The sequence below is a fragment of the Macaca mulatta genome, chromosome 1, assembly GCF_049350105.2.
Source record: "Macaca mulatta isolate MMU2019108-1 chromosome 1, T2T-MMU8v2.0, whole genome shotgun sequence".
NCBI classification, from domain to species: Eukaryota; Metazoa; Chordata; class Mammalia; order Primates; family Cercopithecidae; genus Macaca; species Macaca mulatta.
Genome location: NC_133406.1, coordinates 184,131,106 through 184,156,238, shown reverse-complemented (window position 1 = coordinate 184,156,238; position 25,133 = coordinate 184,131,106). Strand labels below are relative to the sequence as shown.

The 25,133-nt window shown below is 42.3% G+C and overlaps 1 protein-coding gene across 11 annotated transcripts in view; it reads right to left on the bottom strand.

The window, feature by feature from the left end:
• Nucleotides 1-22,744, bottom strand: part of LOC106998852 (uncharacterized) — a 93,520-nt gene extending 70,776 nt beyond the window's left edge. The window contains exons 1-9 of one of the 11 annotated variants that reach the window (XM_077955850.1): nucleotides 22,664-22,744; nucleotides 17,520-17,715; nucleotides 15,897-15,967; nucleotides 12,701-12,831; nucleotides 12,136-12,330; nucleotides 11,826-11,902; nucleotides 11,387-11,414; nucleotides 4,328-4,415; nucleotides 2,306-2,361 (exon numbers count right to left, since the gene is read on the bottom strand). In XM_077955850.1, coding sequence (XP_077811976.1) covers nucleotides 4,406-4,415; nucleotides 11,387-11,414; nucleotides 11,826-11,902; nucleotides 12,136-12,330; nucleotides 12,701-12,726 — 336 coding nt within the window. In that variant the 5' untranslated portion in view covers nucleotides 12,727-12,831; nucleotides 15,897-15,967; nucleotides 17,520-17,715; nucleotides 22,664-22,744 and the 3' untranslated portion in view covers nucleotides 2,306-2,361; nucleotides 4,328-4,405. Of the gene's footprint in view, nucleotides 1-2,305; nucleotides 2,362-2,520; nucleotides 4,215-4,327; nucleotides 4,416-11,386; nucleotides 11,903-11,987; nucleotides 12,832-15,896; nucleotides 15,968-17,519; nucleotides 17,716-22,663 lie in introns of those variants that run through there. The other 10 variants (XR_013401698.1, XR_013401703.1, XR_013401701.1 and 7 more) reach the window with 10 other exon arrangements.
• Between the last annotated feature and the right edge of the window lie 2,389 nt (nucleotides 22,745-25,133).

Below are 25,133 nucleotides of genomic sequence, written 5' to 3'. Positions count from 1 at the left end.
TTTTGGGTTTATTGAAATAAAAAAAAGTAGGAGGCAAAACCAGCATCCTATTAAGAAGTGTAATGTTGCTAGGAAAGCCTGCTGGTAGATCTTTTCCCACACCTCCTGGCCATCCTGTTTCAACTTTGCTGGCTCCCAAACAGCAGAGCATGCTGTTGACCTGCAGATCTAGGACAATAGCCCACCTCCACCCGATAGTTCTTTGAAATATGAGAAATCCAAGCTCTTGTCCTCATAAGTAAATGAATTCTATGAATATATTTAAATCACTTTAGACATAGGTCAGAATATTCTAAGCACTATCCACCCCAGGTATCCAAACGAGCAACCCATGTGTCGTTCTAGTTCTCTCCCTTCTCTTTCCCTTGCTCTCATTCTAGTTCCAAAACATACCCCTATCTCTATCCCCACTGACCTACTTCAGGGCCACACACTTTCTCACCTGAGTTCTTACATTAGTCATCTAATCAATCTCCCTCTTCTCATGCAGACCCCTTTTGCCACCATAAGGATTCTGACTCTCCCTCTGCTCAAAGGCAAATCAGGTGTGCCCCATACCTATCAGATAAAGCCCACCCTCTTCAGCCTGGCATGCCATGCCTTTTGTGACTTTTCCCTGCCTGCTTGTCATCACTCATCTTTCAGCCATTCCTGCTCTGCCTTAATCCTCCACAAAAATACACTATTATTATTTATGGTTCCACAAATATATTATGTTTGCTCAAGTCTCCCTACCTTTACTGGGGCTATTTTCCCTGCCAGAATTGCTTCCCCCATCCTCAAATCCATCCACTTTGTATCACTCTGCTTGGGCTGCCATAACAAAGTACCATAAACTGGGTGGCTTAAACAACAGAAATTGATTCCTTCACAGTTCTGGAGGCTAGAAGTTCATGATCATGCTGCCAGCAAATTCAGTTCCTGGTAAGGGCTCTCTTCCTGGCTTGCAGACAGCCACCTCCTCCCTATGTCCTCACAGGGACCTCCTTCTTTGTGCAACTGTCTTTGGTGTCTCTTCCTTTTATTTTAAGAGCACTATTAAATTAGGGTTATAACTGAAATTAAACATGACCTCATTTAACCTTAACTATCTCCCTAACAGTCTTATCTCCAAATGCAGTCACATTAGGAGTTAGGGTTTCAACATATGAAGTGGGGCAGGGGAATAATGAAGCCTGTAACACTTCTATGATAGCTTTTATTTTTATGTATTAAGATTATTTGTTCTCAGCCGGGCTCCGTGGCTCACGCTTGTAATCCCAGCACTTTGGGTGGTCGAGGCCGGCGGATCACCTGAGGTTAGGAGTTGGAGACCAGCCTGGCCAACATGAAGAAACCCCGTCTCTACTAAAAATACAAAAACTAGCCAGGCACAGTGGTGGGCACCTGTAATCCCAGCTACTTGGGAGGCTGAGGCACAAGAATCACTTGAACCTGGGAGATGGAGGCTGCAGTGAGTCGAGATCGTGCCATTGCATTCCAGCCTGGGAGACAACGCGAGACTCCATCTCACAAAAAAGAAAGTAAAAAATTATTCGTTTTCACATCTGTCTCTTCCACTGGCTTCTGAGGGAACCTGGAATGCCTTAGAATCTGTAGCTCAGTGAGGGTCCATCTAGATTTTGCGAGACCCATCCTCCCTGCCCCAGGCTTACAAAGTGTGGTGAGCCTTCCTTGGGAAAAAGATTAAAAGTCAGGTATAAAGTGAATTTAGAAAGGGTCCATGCAAGTGGCACACCCTGGAGTTCAAGCCTTAGAGCTTCATACTTCATCTGTCTCTGGGCTTAGTACAGATGTATCACAATAAAAAGCCTCAACAGCCTCAGTATGTACTGGAAAGACTGGATTTAAATCCAATTTCTCATCTCTCTTTGGGCAGAGAAGTTAATTATCCGCACGCTGGTATTTCCGCATATGTAAAAATGAATTTCTAATACCTGCCATGTTAACGTTGTTTTGCATTGAAGATATATTTAGGTAACCTGAAAATATACCAAATATTTGTTTACTTGCATATTGTCTGTGTTGCCCACCACAGTCTAAACCCCATGAAGAAAGAGAATTTGCCTTGGTCATTGCTGAATGCCTGTTGTCTAAAATAATGTCTAGAAATGGCTGGGTGTTCAATGAATGTTTACTGATGGAAAGAATATAGTACCTCCTCATATCTGAAACAATGGTGCCTGGTATCCATTGATAGGTTAAGTTCTTCCAATTTTAACTTTTACTATTATTAATAAATCTTAGTTAAATGAGTAATAAGGAGAAAGAAAATACAAATATCAGAAGAGTAAAAACTACTCACAGACACTGGAGAGCAAAGTAATCCAAAATTTCATATGATCCTAAATGTTTTCAAACCTAGAATTAAAAAAAAAAATCTCAAAAAAAAAAAAAGAAAGAGAAAAGCAAACAAAGGAATAATACACACGTATACACGCAAGGAACACTGAAAACCCTTCAGGCGGTTAGCTGAGAAAAAGATAGGAAAGCCCCAGAAATTTGACATCGCTTCACTGGTGACCAAGACAGCATATTTATTCATTGTTCAGCAGCTCCCTTCTTATTCTCCAGGGAGTGGAAAGTGTTGCTGGGTTCTGGACGAAAGCCTCTCCCGTCAGCTGTTTAAGAGAATTGCTGTCATCAGACAACCTCAAATCATGTCAAGCCCCAGTCTCTGCCAGCACTGAGCTGAAAAGCCAATCCTCCAACTTAGCTCTGAACTCTTCACCCCAATCAATTAAGAGCGATCCCATCAAAAACCCCAAATAAGTTTGCTTGGCCTGACCTTGACGATTCTAGTTAAAGAGACATCGCTCCTCCTGGAAGAATCTATTATTTTTAAATGGCTCACACGATGGATGAGGAATTCAGGGAGAGTTACACCGAATCCCAGCACCCGAGAGCTGAGAGGGACCTTGGCACTCAGAGTCCATTTTTCACTATAAAAGAGGAAACTGAGGCTCAGAGACAGCGACTGTCTTTCTTGAGGTCATATAACTTGGCGATGATTGTTGTTAAATGTATTCCTTACGCCAGTCACAATGGCTATGATTAAAAAGTCAAAAAACAACAGATGTTGGCGTGGATGTGGAAAAAAGGGAATGCTTACACACTGTCGGCAGGGAAGAAATTAGTAAACTAGTGCAACATCTAGGAAAAACAGTGTGGAGATTTCTCAAAGAACCAAAAATGAAACTACCATTTGACCCAGCAACCCCACTACTGGGTATCTACCCAGTACTTGTACCTGTACTTGTAGGTTTATTGCAGCACTATTCTCAACAGCAAAGTCATGGAATCAACCTAAGTGTCCGTCAGCAGCTAAGCTGATAAAGAAAACATGACTGGGCATGGTGGCTCACACCTGTAATCCCAGCACTTTGAGAGGCCGATGTGGGTGGATCACTGGAGGCCAGGAGTTTGAGACCAGCCTGGCCCTCATGGCGAAATCCCATCTCTACTAAGAATACAAAAATTAAACAGGCCTGGTAGCATGCACCTGTAATCCCAGCTACTCGGGAGGCTGAAGCAGGAGAATCACTTGAACTCGGGAGATGGAGGTTGCAGTGAGCTGAGATCATGCCACTGCACTCTACCATGGGTGACATAGCAAGACTCTGTCTCAAAAATATATGTATATGGTACATATACACCATGGAATACTACACCACCAATTAAAAAGAATGTCTTTTGCAGCAAGATGGATGGAGCTAGAGGCAATTACCTCAAGAGAAGTAACTCAGAAACAGAAAACCAAATACTGCATGTTCTCACTTACAAGTGGGAGCTAAACAATTGGCACACATGAACATCTAGCGGGGAATAACAGACACTGAGGGTTTCAAAAGGGGGAAGCATCAGAGGAAGAGAGGGTTGAAAAAGTTCCTGTTGGGTACAATGTTCACTGTTTGGGTGATAGGCACACTAAAAGCCCAAACCCTACCACTACACAGTATATCCACATAACAAACCTATACATGTACCCCTGAATCTATAAAAATAAAACTTTAAAAATTTACAAAAAAAAAAAAGGATTCTTTAGCTTTCTACTCAGTTCATCAATCCTCACAATTGACTGTGCCAGTGACTGACTCATGATTCAAGAAGAACTTGCTTCCACTTCTCAGACCTTGTTCCAGTTTTTCATTCTGCTTCCCATGCACTGTGTGAACTTGGACAAGTGACTTCACCTCCTGAGCCTCAATTTCATTCTTCAAAAGACGCGATAATAACATTTATTTCACATGTGTGTTATCAAGAGGAAATGAAACAGCATTTAATTAAAACTGTTACTTATAGTGCTCAATAATGGTTAGTTTCCCACCTTTTTCCTTTCTTCCTTCCTCTTTCTATTCCTTCTTTTCTTCTTCCTTGCTTTCAGGCCTTCTTTCTTCCTCTGTTCTTAACAAGTACTGTAATGAATATAAAGAAATTTAACAGAGGATCCTTGCTTAAAGGAAATTAATCTCCAGGTGGCTTCAGTTTCCTCATCTATAAAATGTGAAAGTGGGAATGGATAACTTCTCCAGATACATCCTCCCCTGACCAATTTCTCTGCAGTAACATGCATACACATGTAGTCAGCACAGATTACCAAGCACCTCTTCTTAGCCAGATCCTGAGCTAAGCTACACAGATAGATAGATTTACATTCCCTGTCCTCCGCAAGCTCAAAGAAAAATTGTAGCTGAAGACAAGGGGGAAAACCCATAGTAGGCATGCAATTTATATAACTTTTAAAGAGTTCGGAAGTCAAGTAGAGAAAGGGGAAAATAGCCACATCAGCGTCTAGCGATGAGACAGTCACAGGGGGAAACCCACAAGTACTGTAGCTCTTGTCCGATTAAAAAATACGCACGAGTGTTAAAAGGAAGTAGAAGTTCACCACTCAGGGCAAACTATTTACGGGCACCAAATATTCTGAAGGAAATCTAAGGCATACCAACTACTAAATATATTCAGTCTTCTAGGTTCTATGGTTAAGCTTGGTAGGAAAAAAAATACAAAACCATATGATACTGGAAAGAAAGAAAGAAAAGGAAGAGATAGAAGAAAACGAGAAGGAAGAAAGGAAGGAAGGAAAGTAACTTTGGTTTATACTTCTATGTACTCTGTTCCATGCCAGGCCCTTCACTGATATTATTCCATGAACGAAAGAAAAGGAGGAGAGAGGAAAGAAGGGGAAGAGAGGTGTGGGGTGGGAGCAGAGAGGATGGAGAGGAGGGAAGAAGGAGAGAAGCAGAAGTGAAGGAAGGGAAGAAGGGAAGGGAAGAGAAGGTAGAAAAAGAAATAGAAGGAAGAAACATACAAGATGGATATTACCTTTGTTTTAAATGTGAGAAAACTAAAGCCAACAGATGAAATGTCTCACACAGGCCACATGGATAGTAAGAAGCAGAACGAGGATTCAAAGCCAGCTACGTCTGATTTCAAAGCTTGTGCTCCTTTCAGAATATCCAAATCACCAGGGCAGAGTCCAGTTTATCCCTCAAATGATGGTATAATTGCAAAGTATAGTCCAAAAAGCAGTAGCCAGGACCTCATAAGAATAAAAGAAACAGAAATAAGAGCCCGTCCAGGTGCCCAAAGAATTCCACCACTCCTGTGATTAGCTACACAAGATTCACCTTTCCCTTTGCTAGTTATTGACTGAGTTAACCCTAGGCAAGTCACTGCACCTCTCTGGACCCCCAGTAATCTGCAAAATGGATCTGTAATATCTTCACCATTTGATGAAGGAGACTGCATTAGCTAACCTCTTGAGATCCCCTTCAGCTTTAAGCCCTTGATTCTACTCACATCACAGAATCTCATACCTGGAAAGAATGGTAGGAATAAGTGTTTCTCAAGCTTGAGAAGCAGACAGACCTTGGAGAAGAGACTTCTATTTGCCCCCTTTATCTGTTCTCTTCTTTTACTAGTGATACAATTTTTAGCTGGTCGCAAGACTTTTCAGCTGAAGAGATTTCTTGCAGCTAGGTGCAGCCATATGACCAAATTATAGGATGTGAAAAGAAGTGATTTGGGCAACTTCTGTCCCTGAAAGAAAACAGTAGGCTCTCCCCCTTTCCTCCTTCCTGCTGGATGGAATGCAGACTTGAGGGCAGGAGCTGGAGCTGCAGTCTTGGGTCACAAGGTGGAAGTCAAGTGTTGAGCACTGCAGAGCAACATGAGGGAAAGAGCAGGGGTCTGGATGATTGTGGAGCTTTAATCTAATGTATATACTAGGGTTTTATAGGAGAGTTCAAAGAGCTCTGTTATTAAAGTTCAAATATGTCCAACCTCCTGGTTAACAGGGGAAGGAGATAAAATCCAGAAAGGGGAAGTGGTTTGCCCGAAGTTTCACAGTAAGGGGGAGGCCGAGTTCCCCACGCCTAGAAACCAGCCCTTCACCTGAATCAGACCTACTGATCAAGCCAGACCCAGCGCCTAACCTGAAAACAACCCGACAAGGTTTCTTCAAGTCCCTCAACCCACTTTTACCCCGCAGAGAGAGCCTCCCTGTTGCTCATAATTTTTCAATGACTGTCTTATCTCCATCCGTATTTCACTCTGAAGAGAAAGAGCCTTTAACCACAGCAGGTACTATACCCTGAGGATGCCTTGATGATTGTGGAGCCATCGTTCTAGCTCTGGACCACCTACCTCGACTTTATATTTGAGAGAGAAATCAATTCCTATCTTGTTTATGCCATTGTCTCCTAACAAATTCATTCCTTTTAAAGAAAAAAAAACTCTCCAATTCCCCAATTTGGGAAACGCACCACATGAAAAGTTAAACACTAATACTCCAGATGTTTTCATGGTGCTGCTAGAGCCATAAATACAAATTCAAATGGGACTGCTGAAACCTAATGTCTATAAATGGAAATTGAGGGGAAGCGTCCTCTAAATAATTCAGATTGTTTTATATTGAATGAGAAGGGGTTTGGGTAATCATTTCAACATAAACACAAAATGGTACAAATTACTGCAGAACTTTTAAATTGCCCTCATCCCTACCCTGAGCCTGAAGGCCCAAGGAACTCGATTAGAGAAAGAAAAAAAAATGATCTAATCCAATTGTTTTAAAAGAAATTTCTCAGTGACTCCAGGGCAATATCTGGTGGAGACAGAAGTCCTGAGAGCAGGAGGCAGGACAAGGTGGAGGCGGAAGAAGGAGAACCTTGGGTCCCCATCCTCACCTCAACCAGAGCACCACTGCTTTAATCTAATGTATACACTAGGGTTTTATAGGAGAGTTCAAAGGGCTCTGTTGTTAAAGTTCAAATATGTCCAGCCTCCTGGTTAATAGAGGAAGGAGCTAGAGTTCAGAAAGGGGAAGTGGTTTGCCCGAAGTTTCACAGTAAGGGGGAGGCCGAGTTCCCCACGCCTAGAAACCAGCCCTTCACCTGAATCAGACCTACTGATCAAGCCAGACCCAGCGCCTAACCTGAAAACAACCCGACAGGGTTTCTTCAAGTCCCTCAACCCACTTTTACCCCGCAGAGAGAGCTTCCCTGTTGCTCATAATTTTTCAATGACTGTCTTATCTCCATCCGTATTTCACTCAGAAGAGAAAGAGCCTTTAACCACAGCAGGTACCATACCCTGAGAATGTGCTGGTAAATTCCTAAACAGGCCAGGGAAGTCAGGGGCCCGCCAGCCATCTCAGCTGACCCAGACAGTTCCCGTAGCATCATGACCAAAGGTGTCTTCTTCCCAGAAGGAAGGGTCAGGTAGGTGCCTGGTGTCAAGAACAGGCTTCCAAATTCTTAGGCATTAATGTTGGTCACTCAGATTAAAGTTAAAAGTGATTATTCATACGAATAATCCAGATGTTCCCAGTTCTCAGAGAGATTTTACACTCATTATCTCATTTGGGGACTCATACAATGTTAGACGGAACACTGGGCAGAAATTAATATGCCCTTCTGATACCTGGAGGCCTATCAGGATCTCACCAGAATGTGAGACTTTCAAGGGCAGAAGATTTTGTCTATTTTGTTCACTGCTATTTCCCTAGTGTTTACAACGCTCAACATGGAATGATGTTCAATACCTATTTATTTAGTGAATGGGTAATAAATGGCCCTTGTCAATCTTCCTCATCTCATCTCTCTTCACTTTTCCCATATGCCACTGACTGTGATCACACTGAACCGCATCCAGGTGCCCAAGTGTGAGAAACTCCTCCCCAAGCCTGCAGTTTTTACACGTTTTTTCCTCAGCCTGAAGTGGGCTCCTCCACCTTAGCCTCTATTGGACCTTTATGTCTCGATCTTGACATTCTGGGCTACAGATGCCTCACCAGGCAAGAGCACCCAGCCTAGGGGACAACTAAGGGTAAAAAATCTCCACTTGTGTTCTGCTTGCCAAGCTGGGCATCCTGCCATGAAGCTACAGTCACCCACAAAAAGGGGTGTCTTTTTCAAATTTTCACAAAAGCTCCATCAGAGCTGTGGTCCTGTTGACAAGTTCCTCCGGGGTTCTGTGTTCATACCCCAGAATAGTTTGGAGTCCGCTCACAATCTCTGGACTTGTCTGTTTCCCTCTCAAGGCGGTGAGTTCCTCCATGGCAGGGGCTGTCTGGTTAGAAGTTCTCAGGCATCAGTACCATGCCAGGCCCACAGGAGGGGTTCAAGAAATGTTTATTGAATGACAGAGTGAATGAATGAATGAATGGTGAGTGAGGCCTAGAGAGGTGAACTGACTTTTCCAGAGTCAAACAGCCAGTAAGTGGCAGAGCTGGCTTGAGCCCCCTAAATCTCCTGAAATCTAGTCTAGAGCTTTCTTCCATAGTGGAAATCTTCCTTCCAAATATTCCTTCTGGAAGTCAAGTCCTCAGAGACACCTTAGCTAGTGGTGAAGACAAGTCAGATGAACTTAATTAACTTTGAACACTCTCATGCATCGTACTCGCCGGGTCAGTGAGGGCATACAGAAATATTTAGGGAGACTCATTTTTCTACCTCAATTCTCATTTCTGTCTGCTTGTCACTCTTCACCCAGAATTAAGACATGCTGGGCCAGGAGCAGTGGCTCACGCCTGTAATCCCAACTCTTTGGGAGGCCAAGGAGGGTGGATCACGAGGTCAGGAGTTCGAGACCAGCCTGGCCAACATGGTGAAATCCGGTCTTTACTAAAAATACAAAAAGTAGTTGGGCGTGGTGGTGGGCACCTGTAATCCCAGCTACTCTGGAGCCTAAGGCAGGAGAATCATTTGAACCAGGGAGGCTGAGGTTGCAATGAGCCGAGATCAGTCCATTGCACTCCAGCCTGGGCGACAGTGCAAGACTACATCACAAAAACAAAAACAAAAACAAACAAACAACAACAACAACAAAACAGGCATGCTAACTAAGTTTAAGCAGGTCCCATGCCTCCAATGCAGGCTGTTCTGACCCAGCTTTGCCCCTTCAGTTCTGATCCTGCAAACCTAAAAAGTTGCTGTACCACGTGGCTTCTCTAAAAGACCCCAAGAGCCAAAAGCAACTCACATTTTGGTCTCTTGGGGATAATGTGATCCAGATTCCCTGATGCTATGCTGCACAGGAGAAAGCGAAGAGTATAGAAAATCACCACATTGGCAGCAGGGAAACCGGGGTTCTGATCCCTGCCCGGCTATTCACACAGGAGTCATTTACATAGGTAATTTATCATCCAGGAGGCGAAGGAGATTTGAACATGCAACTGGACCAGGACTCGGGCTATCTGTAAAAGATTTGAAAGATACCAAGAGAAGGGGGGCTTTGATTGCTTCTCCATCCAAGGTGGGGGCTGAGCTAGACAGAGTGGAAAGAATCCAGGTATAGTCTCCAATGCCAGGTCCACCACTTTCTCACTGTGTCCTTGGGCAAGTCACTGGACATCTCTGAGTCTCCGTTTCCTCATCTGAATACAGGCGTCAAAATTTCTACATTGAAATCGCTTTTCCTCACTTGCCTGTTTTATGATCTTAAAATTGTTAACTGCCCTCTCTGGGCCTCCCTTCTTTCCTTACCTCCTTATCAGCACTGTGGCAGAGGAGGAAAGGGCATGGGCTCTGAGGCGTGATTTGCAGTGTGATCTTGAGTCAGTTACTTCTCTGTGTCTCAGTTTTCTCCTTTCTAAAATAGTGGTTACCTCATGGAGTTGTTACAAAGACTAAAAGAGAGGAAAGTATATCAAGTACTTGGCCCATTGTGAAGTGCTACACAAGTGTGAACTCGCTTACATTGTATGTGTGACTACTGAGTTAACAAATACCACAGATTAAAGGGTAGAGTACCTGGGTTCCAGTTCCAGTTTTGTCACTTGCTTGCTTTGTGATCTTAAATAATTACTTACCCTCTCTGGGTCTCCATTTATGTCTTCAGTAAAATGAAAGGGTGGGAGCTTCCTAAGGGCCTTCTAGTTCTTGCATTCTGTGTACCAGAATTGTGTACAGAGATTCTGATGCAGAATCCGCTTTGAACCTACTGCTCCCTGGATCTGATATGTCTAGCAGTGCTTGTGGAAAACCTAGTCCCTTCTCATCCTCTGGCCAGGTTAAGTTTAACTTCCTATGGGAATATTTCCCTGAGTCACTCAAAAACCAACAAACAGGCCGGGTGCCTCCCAGCACTTTGGGAGGCCTAGGAGGGTGCATCGCCTAAGGTCAGGAGTTCAAGACCAGCTTGCCAACATTGTGAAACCCTGTCTATACTAAAAATACAAAAATCAGCTGGGTGTGGTGGCACACGCCTGTAATCCCAGCTACTTGGGAGGCTGAGGTAGGGGAATCACTTGAACTCGGAAGGTGGAGGTTGCAGTGAGCCGAGATCTCACCACCGCACTCCAGCCTGGAAGACAGAGCAAGACTTCATCTCAAAACAAACAAACAGGCTTGGCACAGGTAGCTCACTCCTGTAATCCTAGCATTTTGGGAGGCCAAGGCAGGTGGATCATCTGAGGTCAGGAGTTCAAGACCAGCCTGGCCAACATGGTGAAACCTAGTCTCTACTAAAAATACAAAACTTAGCCGGGCATGGTGGCGTGTGCCTGTAATCCTAGCTACTCAGGAGGCTGAGGCAGGAGAATCATTTGAACCTGGGAGGCGGAGGTTGCAGTGAGCCGAGATGACGCCACTGCAGTCCAGTCTGAGCGAGACTCCTCAAAAACAAACAAACAAACAAACACACACACACACACACCCCATTGGCTTCTTCCTGTGCTCAGAGCATTTACCTGGATACCACTCTTCTGAATTTGACTTACCACTGCATTAGTTTACCTCGTTCTTTCCCTGCTCTCCAAGCTGGGTACTCCTTGAGGGCCTGGTCAGTCCCCCAAGTAACAAAGCGCCTGGGCTTTGAAAGCATATCCGAGCTTCAAGAAAGCTCTGTCCCATACTATCTGGATGATGTTCTAAGTCTCAATTACCTCATCCACAAAATGGAGACAGTAATATCTACAACACAGGGTCGTGAGGATGAAGTGCCCGAATATCCACTGCTGGCAGAGGACACTTAGATGCAGTCACGTGAAAGGACTGGACGTCACCTTTCTCTTCGGAAATGTCCCCAGGGTGTGGCACAAAGGAAGCACGAAATACAGTGTTAGTGGGCTGCGTGTTCTGTGGTGAGCAGTTTGGAAACCCCCAACTCCCCATCCGCCAGGCCACAAGGAGTTAATGTTCAACACACTTCTGACCCGGTTCCTTTCCAAACCAGGCCTGCAGAAGCCGAGAGCTGCTCCCATTGGGCCCGTGCCTGCCCCGCCTTCCCGCCGGGGAGGTCTTCCGCGCTCTGCGCTCCTCCAGTTTCTTTTGCTCTCCCCAGAATTTAAAAAGCCAAACAAAACCCTTTTGCTGTGATCTCGCCCCAAACAAACGCACGGCTCCCAGACAAACGCACAGCTACAAAAGCAGCCCGCATTTGCATTCTAAACCGTCCCGGCCTGGGATGAAAAGCAGAGAATGAAGTCAAAGCGGCCGGCAGAACAATGAGCCCCTCCCGGCAGCCGCTGCTCCGGCCACCCCCACCTCGCAGGCTGAATCCCAGGCCCGAGACGCGGGACGTCCGGAGCAGCCCCCGCCGAGGAGGAACAGCCGAGGCGCGTCCACCTCCGAGGCCCTCCGAGCCTCGCCGGGCTCGGTGGACAGGCCCCGCCCGAGCGCGCGAGCTTCCTACCTCTGCTTTCTCTCCTCCGGGGTGAAAAGACCGCCCCAACCCGCAGACCCGGCAGAGTCCGGGCGGGAGGGCCCCAGGCCAAAACTAGGAGGAAACTGATCAAGTGGGCCGCGGCGGCAGAGGAAGAAACCACGTGCGCTGAGGTCCTCCGAAACGCAGCGAAATGTTCCACCCACGGAAACCATTTGGGGCCTGCTAAAGAAGGGAGTCAGGGGTCAGAAAGGGCTCTTGGAGGGGAGGGGAAATATATGAAATTAAAAATACGTGTATATATTTTTATATATACAAACGTATATATGTGTGTATACAAGTCTATGTGTGTATACATGCATATGTGTATATACAGATTTTATATGTGTAGTATGGGACCAGGTTAAGTTTAACTTCCTCTGGGAATATGTGTGTGTATATATGCATATAATATATAACATATGTAACATATTATGTAACATGTAACATATTATGTAACATAACATGTATATATGCTGAAATCTACAAAATAAAAGTCAACACTCCAGCCGCCGCATTCGACAGTCCATAGGACACAACAATCCGTTGATCCTACCCGCCTTTCCACTGCCCCCCACTCATCCCTTTGCCGACGGCTTCTCTGCTTCCTCCGCATAAAGTCCATGCTCCGTCATTTTAATTATTCGGTCTAAACTCCTTGCCACTCGAACTCATAGGTGTACGCACCTGCCAAACAAAAAGCAGGGTAAATTCAACTCTTGTCCAAGCTCACCTGCGCCTGCCGGGCAAGGCACACCTTGCTGACTATTCCCAATACATTCTTGACACCAACCCCTAATGGGTGGTTAATGCTGACTTACATCCCTACTATGTTTTCCCAGCGGATTCTCTTCCGCTCTTCTAAACAAATATCTTACATTTTCTCTTTTCTCAGCTCCCCGCTCTGCTCCCCCATCCTTCCTCACTGCTGCTAACCTTGTTGCTATTTTATTGAGGAAATAGACGCAATCAGGTCAGAACTTCTGCAAGCTTTCCCCCAGGCAACCACCTGATTTGTAGCGTGACTTGCCCCGTGGCCATCCTGTCTGCCCTCTGACCTGTGATTTCGCGTGAAAGCAGCCTTGCCCTGCCACATAGGCCGAAACTCCACCTGCATTCCACGCCCAAGCCCTTCACAGCTCTGAAAACCCTCCCAGAGCTCTTCTCTCCTGCACCATCACTTTTCCTCTGTCTGGATCATTCTCCTCAGCGCACAGACACTATCATTTCTACCATCTTAAAAACAAAAGCTAACCAAAAACAAGCGTCTCTTTTGGCTCCCTTTCTTCCTCCAGCTACTTACCCATTTCTCAGCCCCCATTTATAGGACAGCTCTTCAAGAATTGTCTATGCTAAGGGGCTTCAAACTTGCATGGTTCACCTGCCTGCCGAAGAGAATTTTGAAAAATTGTGTACTCTGGCCGGGCGTGGTGGCTCATGCCTGTGATCCCAGCACTATGGGAGGCCAAGAAGGGCGGATCACGAGGTCAGGGGTTCGAGACTAGCCTGGCCAACATAGTGAAACCCCATCTCTACTAAAAATACAAAAATCATCTGGGCGTGGTGGCAGGCACCTGTAATCCCAGCTACTCGGGAGGCTGAGGCAGGAGAATTGCTTGAACCCGGGAGGCGGAGGTTGCAGTGAGCTGAGACTGCGCCACTGCGTTCCTGCCTGGGCAACAGAGCAAGACTGTCTCGCAGGGGAAAAAGAAAAGAAAAAAGAAAAATTGTGTACTTTAACACACATTTGTAAGTTGTATCTAAAACTGTTCAATATAAACTTACATATAAGATCCAGGTGCAGCTAAATCATCAGCCACACACTCTGAATTTTATCATTATTATTATTATTAAGCTTAGTAAAATACCCACAACGTGAAATTTACCATCTTAACCATTTTTAAGTGTACAGTTGGATAGTGTTAAGCATAGTCACATTGTTGTGCAACCAATCTCTGGGAATTTTTTATCTTGCAAAATTCAAACACTAATCCCACTAAATGACAACTTTCCATTCCCTCTTTTCCCCAGCCCTTGGCAGCAACCATTGTACTCTCTGTTTATATAAGTTTGACTGTTCTGGATATCTCATATAAGGAAAATCATATAGTATTTGTCTTTTTGGTGACTGGCTTAATTTACTAAACATAATGTTGTCAAAGTTCATCCATGGAGTAACATGTGTCAAAATATATATCCTTTTTGTGGCTGAATGATACTCTGTTATATGTGTGCACCAAGTCTGAATTTTATTTCACTCTGAAATGAGGTTTTTGTTTATTCAACAAATGTTTACTGAGTACCTACTGTGTTTGTGTATATACATCTCTGGATGGACAATGGGAACCCGAAAGATAAAAAGCTCACAATCTAGCAAATATTTAAAAGGAGACTTACTCTCCTGTCCCATCTTTTAATTCATCACACGAGCCCGTGGGTCAGAATATCAAGTTTGCTCCTTAATCCCAAATCCCAGTGTTCCAACTTAGAACCCCGAGACTATCTAGTTCCAGAGTCCATGAATGCAAGCACATCTTGAGATCCTTCCCTGCACCAACTCACTCCTTCATAACGGCTCCCTTATAAGGGCTACATATATGTCTGTATCTCTCGTGAGATGTAAAGCTCTTTGCAAATAAGAAACAACTGTGACTTTGTTCTATATCATCAGTCTTTAACAAGGTGCTTGGCACCTACAAATGACAAATGCTCAATAATTGTTTTTTAATGTTTACTCCTAAAGCTGGATTCATTTGTTTAAAATTATTCAAATAATTCAAAATTCAAATTTAAAATAATCCCAAAATTATTTCTTGCTTACTATGTGTCAGGCCCTGTTCCAGGAGACAGAACTAAAGCAAAGAACAAAACAAGCTGGATCCATACTCTTATCACACATTCTAGTTGGGGGTTAGAAGAACCAATGGTAAGTAAAATAATAAGAGAAATATCACAAGGAGAAATTATTAGAATAGGGTGCTAGAGTCATAGGGGCTTGGGTTCATCCTGCTTTATAGAGGGAAGATCAGGAAACTCTTCCCTGCAGAAGTGTTCGTTGAGCAGAGATATGAATGACAAGAAGGAATGGAGGAAGGGAAGGTCACAGGGAAGAGCATGCTAGGCAGAAGACACAGAGCGTGCAGAGGCCCTGAGGCAGGAAGATCATATTGAAGCAGGTAAAAGTTACCGTTTTCTTAGTTTGGAGATGTGGCAACAAAGTCTAGGAGAGAGACAGTGATTTGTTCACCTCTCACCGAAGGGGTAGCTAGGTTGGGAGTTGAGTATAATCAGAAGGTAGTTATCATAGTTAAGGGGTTTGCAGATATTTAACAAAGCAGTTCAATCCTCTGAGCTACAGAAAAGAAATAGCCTGTCTGAACTTGATCCAAACTAAACCCACTCTTCTCATTTTACACCCCCATACTGGGCCATCTGTTTCATCCACCTCTCAAGGCTTATCTCCCCCTACCATCTCTGAGTTGTTGACTCCAAAAAGCCTATCTCCATCCCAGATGTCTATTGTGAGCTGGAAGTTCCAGCTCCAAACTGGAATGCAAGCATTATTCTCTTTTGTACGTTGCAGTGTGTCCAAATGCAACTCGGAATTTGTGTTTGTCTGACACATGCTAGATGGTCAATACGTATATTTGAATGAATACATGAATAATAAACTTCAGACTTGTTTATCCAACTCTTTACCAGATTTGTCCACCTTAGGATCCCACATATCCAAAGTAGTAATGATCTCTTACCACTTTCTCCTCCAAATTACCCTTTCCCTGTTTTCCCTCTCTCTGTGAGATCAGTACAAACTCCACCAAGTCTAGGAGAGAGACAAGACAGAAACATGGGCAACGTGTTTGATTTGTTCTTTTTTCACCTGTATCCAATAGTCTTCTCAATTCTAACTCTTTATATTTCTAGAATCCATATCTAGTTCTCCACACCTTCTGGGTATGCCTTGACTAAACATCTCATCACTTCTCCGCTGAATTATTACAATAGTCATCTAATTTTTCATTTCTTTCTGTCTCTCCTATGTAAACCATTTTTCAACTATTCTGTATAACACCTACCAGGGTGATCACTTTAAAAAAATATTTTGTTAATTTGTAAAAGCTATACATTAATTCTAATATGGAAAATGCAGAAAAATTTTGAAAAAAAAAGAAATCACCAATAATTCCACTACACAGAAGTAACTACAGGTTTAAAAAAATTTTTGTACTGTTACTTCTAATAGTTTGGCTGTGCAAATAGATATTTCTTTTTCTTTCTTTCTCTCTTTTAAACCCAAACTGGGTCATTGTATTGAAGCTTTAAAATTTTTGTTGACATTTTATCATGAATGCTTTCCTATACCCTTAAATGTTGTTGAATACATTTGAACTCTTTAAAATATTACATCAATTGACTATATCATAATTCATTTAATCATTTCCCAATTAGTTAACATTTAAATTGTTTACAATTTCATTATTATAAAATGTTTCAATTCTTGTACACAATTATTTTCTTAACCTCTGATTATTTCCTTATGATAAATTCCTAGAAGTAAAATTAAGATCAAAGGTTCTTGGTAAATTTGCCAAGTTTCCTCAAAGTAACTTTTAAAAAATGCAAATCGAAACATGTGATTCTCTTTTTAAAATCTCTAAATACAGTTTTCAGAAAATAATTCAGACTTCTTAGATAGATATATACAATTCATGATTTCTCCTCTGTTTACTCTGACATCAGCTTCTACCACTTCTGCACCTGAGCCCTTTACCTCAACCACCTCAAACTGCGTAACAGCTCATGAATGTGTCAGACCTTTGGACGAAGTTGTGTTCATTGTCTAGAACATCATGCTTCATTTTCTTCATCTAGCCAATTTCTACTTGTTGCTTCAAAATTTAACATTAAGCACTGTCTATACAAAATATATAATAAAATATTTTAATACTTGCAGTGAGTTAATTTCTATGCTAAAAAGTTCACTTTATTTAATCATCACCACCATTCTGTGTAGGTATTATGTCCAATGTCCAACTGAAGAAATGGCTGCTCAATTAGTGAATGGCTTATGTAGTTAAGTGGTAGAGAGGAGATTTAAAATCAAATTTATCTCACTCTAAGCCCATGCACTTTATTAGTGCAATTTGCTTCCTCTCTGATCTTCCTGTATCTTAGATTCATCTTATCTGGGTGTTTCATAACATCCTAGGCTTACCTTTGTCTTTCTTTTTGTCCATAAGTCAGTCTTGCTGGTTAGACTGCAAATTTCTTAAGGGAAGGAACTACGCCTAATTCTCAATGTAGGACCCAGTGAACTTCTATTGAATGAATGATGAATGAATAACAAACACTGATTGTACTCTTATAACTCTGACCTTGGTTTTCCTTAATTTCCTTTGCCGTCACTGATGATGACTTCATGAGCTTGTCTTCTTGGAGAATCACCACGCATTTCCTCTGATGTCTTGATTCATATTGGAGTTTTCCAACTGAGCAGACGTAACATCATGGTCATGAAACCCCTCTGCCAATAAAGGTGGTGGACCCCCAGACAGCATCCCATGAATCAAGCTGAAAGAGAGAGTGCCAGCAGTAAGTTTCCATTTGCCCACACATGCCAGAGAATGAGAGGAAAAACCCACAGAAATAGAAGGCAGAGACTTAATGGGTTAGTAAGAGACCCCTGTGTGCAGCAGGAACTGGCCTCAAAGGATTAAAGAGAAAATGAAAAGTGAAAACTGGGCACATAAATTTTAATTGGATTTGAAGAGATCACGTCTATGGGAACCATTGTCCACCAAGGCTGTCTATTTGTGTCAAAATTCATTCCACCCTGTCCTCCCAACACCCTGAACCCAAGAGCGGTGTGGTGTTTATGTAGATACAAATAATTCTGCACCCCCCACCTCCATAACAGGCACCTTCCGTAGCAAGAGTTTCTGAATGAGAGCTGCTTGGACCACATATTCCATGGTTTGGCCACTAAAGTGGCAATTATCCTTTATTTCCCTTCTCCACTTTCACCACAAACATTGCATGCAGCATCTCCACAAATGCCACCTAATAGTTTGTGTCACCCACTCAGGAGAAGCAGAGTGAACATATGCATAGACATGTATACTTAGACACACACACAGACACACAAAGTTGCGTGGATATCTAATCATAATATATTTACAAGTGCATATACATATTCGCACATAGAAACATAATATACACATACACTTCTGCATATAAACTAAAGGGGAGACTCTTCAGTCATCTATTCAATCAAAAAGTATTTAACAAGTATCTACTCTGTGCCAGCTACTATGTTCTAGCCTAAGGAAAAAATGAAGGATAAGACATTGTCGTTGACCAGAAATAAAGCCGCACATTTACAGCCATCTGATCAACAAAGCTGACAAAAATAAGCAAAGGAGAATGGACTCCTTATTCAATAAATGGTGCTGGGATAGCTGGTTAGCCATATGTATAAGATTGAAACTGGACCCCTACCTTTCACCATACTCAAGATGCATTAAAGATTTAAATGTAAGACCCCGAACTATAAGAATTGTGGAAGAAAATCTAGGAAGCACCTTCTGGACATTGGCCTTAGGAAAGAATTGATGACTAAGTCTTCAAAAGCAATCGTAACAAAAACAAAAATTGACAAGTGAGACCTAATTAAACTATAGAATTGCTGCACAACAAGAAGAAATGATCAACAGAGTAAACAGACAATCCACAGAATAGGAGAAAATATTCACCAATTATGCATCTGACAAAGGCCTAATATCCAGAATCTATAAGGAACTTAAACAACTCAACAAACAAAAAACAAATAACCCCATTAAAAAATGGACAAGAGACATAAACAGATACTTCTCAAAAGAAGACACACAAGTGACCAACAAATATATGAGAAAATATATGATCAACATCACTAATCATCAGAGAAATGTAAGTCAAAACCACAATGAGATAACCATCTCATACCAGTCAGAATGGTATTATTAAAAAGTCAAAAAAAAAAAACAAAAACAGATGTTGGCAATGCTGTGGAGAAAAGGGAACACTTATATACTGTGGGTAGGAATGTAAATTAGTTCAGTCACTGTGGAAAGCAGTCTGGAGGTTTTCCAAAGAACTTAGAACTACTATTCAACCCAGCAATCCCAATACTGAGTATATATCCAAAAGAAAACATATCTTTCTACCAAAAAGACACATGCATTCACATGTTCATTGCAGCACTATTCACAATAGCAAAGACATGGAATGAACTCAGGTGCCCATCAATGGTGGACTGGATAAAGAAAATGTGATACATATACACCATGGAATAGTATGCAGCCATTTAAAAAATGGAATTATGTTCTTTGCAGCAACGTGGATGCAGCTGGAGGTCATTATCCTAAGTTACTAATGCAGGAACAGAAAACTAAATACCAGATCTTCTCACTGATATGTGGGAGCTAAACATTGAGTACTCGTGAACATAAGGATGGCAACAATAGACATTGTGGACAACTAGAGCAGGCAGGGATAGAAGAGGGCAAGATTTGAAAAACAAACTGTTGGGTACTCTGCTCATACCTGAGCAATGGGATCATTGGTACCCCAAACCTCAGCATCATGCAATATACCCAGGTAACAAACCTGCACAGGTACCCCCTGAATTTAAAATATAAGTTAGGTGGCCAGGCGTGATGGCTCATGCCTGTAATCACAGCACTCTGGGAGGCTAAGGTGGGCGGATCACGAGGTCAGGAGTTCAAGACCAGCCTGGCCAACATGGTGAAACCCCCATCTCTACTAAAAATACAAAACATTAGCTGGGCGTGGTGGCATGCGCCTGTAATCCCAGCTACTCAGGAGGCTGAGGCAAGAGAATCGCTTAAACCCGGGAGGCAGAGGTTGCAGTGAGCCGAGATCGCGCCACTGCACTCCAACCTGGGCAATGGAGCAAAACTCCGAGACTCTGTCTCTAAATAAATAAATAAAAGTTGGGGGAAAAAAATCATTGTCATTGCCCTCAAGGAGTTCACAGTCAATAGATGAGATAGATAGATAGATAGATAGATAGATAGATAGATAGATAGATAATCAATTACAGAGCAAGAAAGAAGTAGAAGGCCAGCAAAGTCATCCAATCTAACCTCAGGGCTCAGTTTTCCTGGTGAAGGTGGAGGTGGATCTGATCCTTGAAGAGGACTAGGAAGAAGTAAATACATATGCCAAAGCAAAGTGGTATGAGTTTGGGAAAACTGCAAGTAGTTCAGAATGGCTGGATTTTAGGGGACAAAAGGAAAGGAGGATGTGTTGAAAGAAATAGTGGTAGAGAGATAGGCAAGTTCTAAATCATGAAAGGAATCTCATGCTGACATTCCAAATATTTTTTTTTTTTTTTTTTTTTTGAGACAGTCTTGCTGTGTTGTCCAGGATGGAGTACCATGGCACAGTCTCCACTCACTGCAACCACCGCCTCCGGGGTTCAAGCGATTATCCTGCCTCAGCCTCCTGAGTAGCTGGGACTACAGGCATGTGCCACACATGGCTAATTTTTGTACTTTTAGTACAAACGGGGTTTCACTATCTTGGCCAGGCTGGTCTCGAACTCCTGACCTCAGGTGATCCTTCCACCTCTGCCTCCCAAAGTGCTGGGATCATAGTCAGCAGCCACAGCACCTGGCCTGAAACTCCAAATGTAATAACATGGCAGACTTAGCTAATCCAGAACTACCGTCTCCAGAAAAAAAGAAAAAAGAAAAAAACCAGAAACAAACATAGAAAAACAACTTTCTCTTTCCATTAATGTATGATCAGATCCAAAGAAGTTTCATACATCAGAAAGAAAAGAGGAGTAAAAAACCAAAGTAAGGCCGAGTGCAGTGACTCATGCCTTGGGGGCAGATCACTTGAGGCTGAGAGTTCCAGACCAGCCTGGCCAACATGGTAAAACCCCATCTCTACTAAAGACAGAAAAATTAGCCAGGCATGGTGGGATGTGCCTATAATCCCAGCTACTCAGGAGGCTGAGGCATGAGAATCCATGAACCTGGTAGGCAGAGGTTTCATTGAGCCCAGGTCACACCACTGCACTCCAGCCTGTGCTACAGAGCAAGACTCTTTCTCAAAACAACAACAACAACAACAAAATCCTAAGTAATACCTTCAGGCTGAAGTTGAAGTTGGAGAAGTAGAGGACAAATCATTCAGTGCTGTGTATCTATCAAAGCAGTTTGAACTATTTTTTGAAAGTTTTCTGCAAAGAGTTTTGAAAGAGAATGGCGTGATTAGATTTGCCTAGCCCAGGGCCAAAGGAACTACTGTGTCTCCTTCCTGAAAGGAGCAAACACAAAACTACTTTCTAGAGATCGGGCCATATGAGACTCGCAGAGAAAACACAAGCCCTGCTATAGATAAGCTCACAATAAAAAATTATAAGCCATACAAGTGCAACCTACTTAGTGTCAAAAATGAAAATGAAAGCCCAAAAAGATTTTTCTTATTCATCCTTATCAGACTGTTAAAATTTTAAAGTATAACAATAACTTTGTCATACTTTCAAATAGTCGAGAATGGAAGTCAACTGTCAATCTCAGATGCTGCTGCTAAAAGTATAAATTTGATACAACTGTTGTGAAGAGCACTTTGGCAATATTTATTAAAGTTGAGATGTATATACTCTACCACGCAGTGATTCCATTGCTAAGTCCATTGAGACTAAAACTCTCTCTTACTTGGATAAGGAGAAAACATAGGATCTCTGTTACTTCATTGTTTGTAACAGTGAAATACTGGAAACAACCTAAATGTCCATCAATATTATAATGAATGAGTTATAGCCACCACAGAGTGGCTAAAATGAATCACACCAGGTCTGTGTGCCATCACGTATACAGTGCAAAATACAACATGGAATGATCAGACTACATCGTAAAAATACATACTACTTTAATAATATTTACATGTGTATGCATATAAAACTCACAACTGGTTCTTTATATGGCACGTGGATGCGTACATATTTTGGATCAAGTAAGAAAACCTGAATTTAAAAGACACATACCAAAATTCAGGATAATGGTTACCTTGGGGAGGGACTGTGTGGAATGGAGTGACTGGGCTTAAATGGCATCTTCATGGTTCATTTCCTAACAACAACATTTGATCCAGAAAAATAGTGCCCAATGCTAATTTGTTATAGCTGAGTGCTAGGCACAGGGGTCTCATGTTGTACTCTGTATTATAGTATATTTTCAAAATAAAACAAAATTTAAAAACAAGAATAAATTCCATGCTAAGCATTTTATTCCCTAAGCAAGTGAGTGATGTGGTTAGATTTGTGCTTTGGAAAGCTCCCCCAACCTCTGAATGGAGGACGTCTTAGCAGAGGGTAAATGGAGGCAGGAAGACCCGGTAAGAAGGCTGTTTGCAATAGGCTAAGAAAGAGTTAATGAGGTCTGGCACAGGTTAGTGGTCAGGGATGGATTTGAAAGCTATTTAAGAGGTAATATTGCCAATATACTACCAGTCTCCTTTTTCTTTTGGTGTTGAAAAAAATTTTGTTTATACAAGCTTCCCTCATTTCTCCTTTTCAATGAAGTATGACCTACAAATAGACAAGTACATAAATCATAAGTATGCAGCTTAACACATTTTCACACAGTGACCACCACCCAGATCATGTCTTCTCCCAGTCAATGTATAGCCCCAAAGGTAACCACAAATCAGAGTTCTATCATCATAGATTAGTTTTGCCTGTTTTAAACTTTATGAAAATGAGCCCATATAGTATGTATTGTTTTGTGCCTGGTTTCATTCATTCAATATTCTTTTTGTGCATTCACTCACATTGTTGTATGTATAAGAGTTTGTTGGTTTTTATTGCTAAATAGTATTCTTCATGTGAATATTTAATTCCATTATTTAATTGGCGCTCAGATGTGGATGGGAACTTGGGTTTGTTCCAGTTTGGGATAGTGTTGTCATGAGCACTCTTGCACATGTCTTGTTGCACACACGTATTTCCTTCTGTTGGATATGTATTTTAGGAGTGAAATTTCTGGAGAATAGGGTATGTGTATTAATGGCTTTAGTAGATACCGGGAAGGTTTTCCGAAGTGATAGTACAAATGTACATGCCCACCAGCAGTGAATGAGAGTTCCAGTTGTTTCACATCCACTATCGGCTGTTTCTTGACTTCAGACAAGAATATCATAGATATGCAATGATATTTCATTGTAATTTTAATTTGCATTTCCTCAAGACTAAAAAGTTGAGCATGCTTTTACATGTTTATCTCCCGCTTGTATATCCTGTCATGAAGTTTTAGAAATAGGTTGTCTCTCTTTTTCTTATTATTTACACAGTTTGAGAATCAAAACAATACCACCAAAGCCTCCCTGATACTAATATTTATCTCTGATAATTCACTCATTTGCTGTCTTCTTTTAGAAGACCTGGAGAGGCTGAGGCGGGTGGATCACCTGAGGTCAGGAGTTTGAGACCAGCCTGGTCAACATGGTGAAATCCTGTCTCTACTAAAATACAAAAAAATTAGCCGGGCATGGTGGCACGTGCCTGTAATCCCAGCTTCTAGGGAGGCTGAGCCAGGAGAATTGCTTGAACCTGGGAGGTGGAGGTGGTAGTGAGCTGAGACTGAGCCACTGTACTTCAGCCTGGATGACAGAGCGAGAATCTGTCTCAAAAAAATAAAAAAGCAGGAAGCCTGGATCAGTAGCATCCCACTCTATTGGTGCCAATTTACTGTATTAGCCCACTTTCATGCCACCGATAAAGACCTACCTGAGATGGGACAATTTACAAAAGAGGTTTATGGGACTTACAGTTCCACATGTCTGGGGAGGCCTCACAATCATGGCAAAAGGTGAAAGGCACGTCTCACATGGCAGCAGACAAGAGATGAGGGCTCGTACAGGGAAACTCCCCTTTTTAAAACCATCTGATCTTGTGAGACGTATTCACTATCACAAGACTAGTGCAGGAAAGACCCGCCCCTATAATTCAATCACTTCCCACGGGCTTCCTCCCACAACACGTGGGAATTCAAGATGAGATTTGGGTGGGGACACAGCCAGACTATATCAGAGGGGTTTACGCAAAAACAAACAAACAAACAAACCTGACATTTCTTGTCAGAGTCAGATGTTCTAGAAGGGATGCTTACACAGGGTAGGGAGCAGATCCAGATCTTTCTGATTCCTTCCATGTCACAACACTTCATAAAGGCCCCTCCTCCCCATCACACTACTGGGATTATTTACTCATTATTTACTAGAACTACATTCTAGGCTCTAGGCTCACGAAAGACCGGGCTCTTTTCATTCATTTCGCTGAGTCAGTGCTGTAACCAGACTTTAGCCCTAGGTGGGTCTCAGGGGAGCCCTCCTTAATAGCAGGTCCTCCTGCTGAGAGCTCTCATAGCTCCTCCTGCATTCTTTCTTCAGAACACTCATCCCAGTTCTTAATTACGTATTTGTAAGTTGACTGTTCGTATTCCCCTTTAGACTATAAGCTCCTTGAAGCTGGCATCCCATTTTATCTACTATTTTACTTCAGGTGTTTACCAGTGCCTGGTACGCAGGAAGTAATTAACAAATATTAGTCAATGGATGACTGAAGTCATTTAGATCAGAATCCCAGATCTATCGAGATGTGTGAACTAAAACAAGATTCTTAACAGCTTCATTTTCTCACTCAGTAAAATGGGGCTATTCATTGCTACCTTTTTATTTTGTATTGTTTTATTGATACATCATAGTTGTATACACATTTGGAGTACATGTGATACTTTGATACATGTATATGATATATAGTGATCAAATCAGGGGAATGGGGATATCCATCACCTAAGACATTGATCTTTTCTTTGTGTTGGAAACATTGCAATTCTTCTCTTCTAGTTATTTTGAAATATACAATAAATTGCTGTTAACTGCAATTTAATATACTATCCAATATTAGAACTTATTCCTTC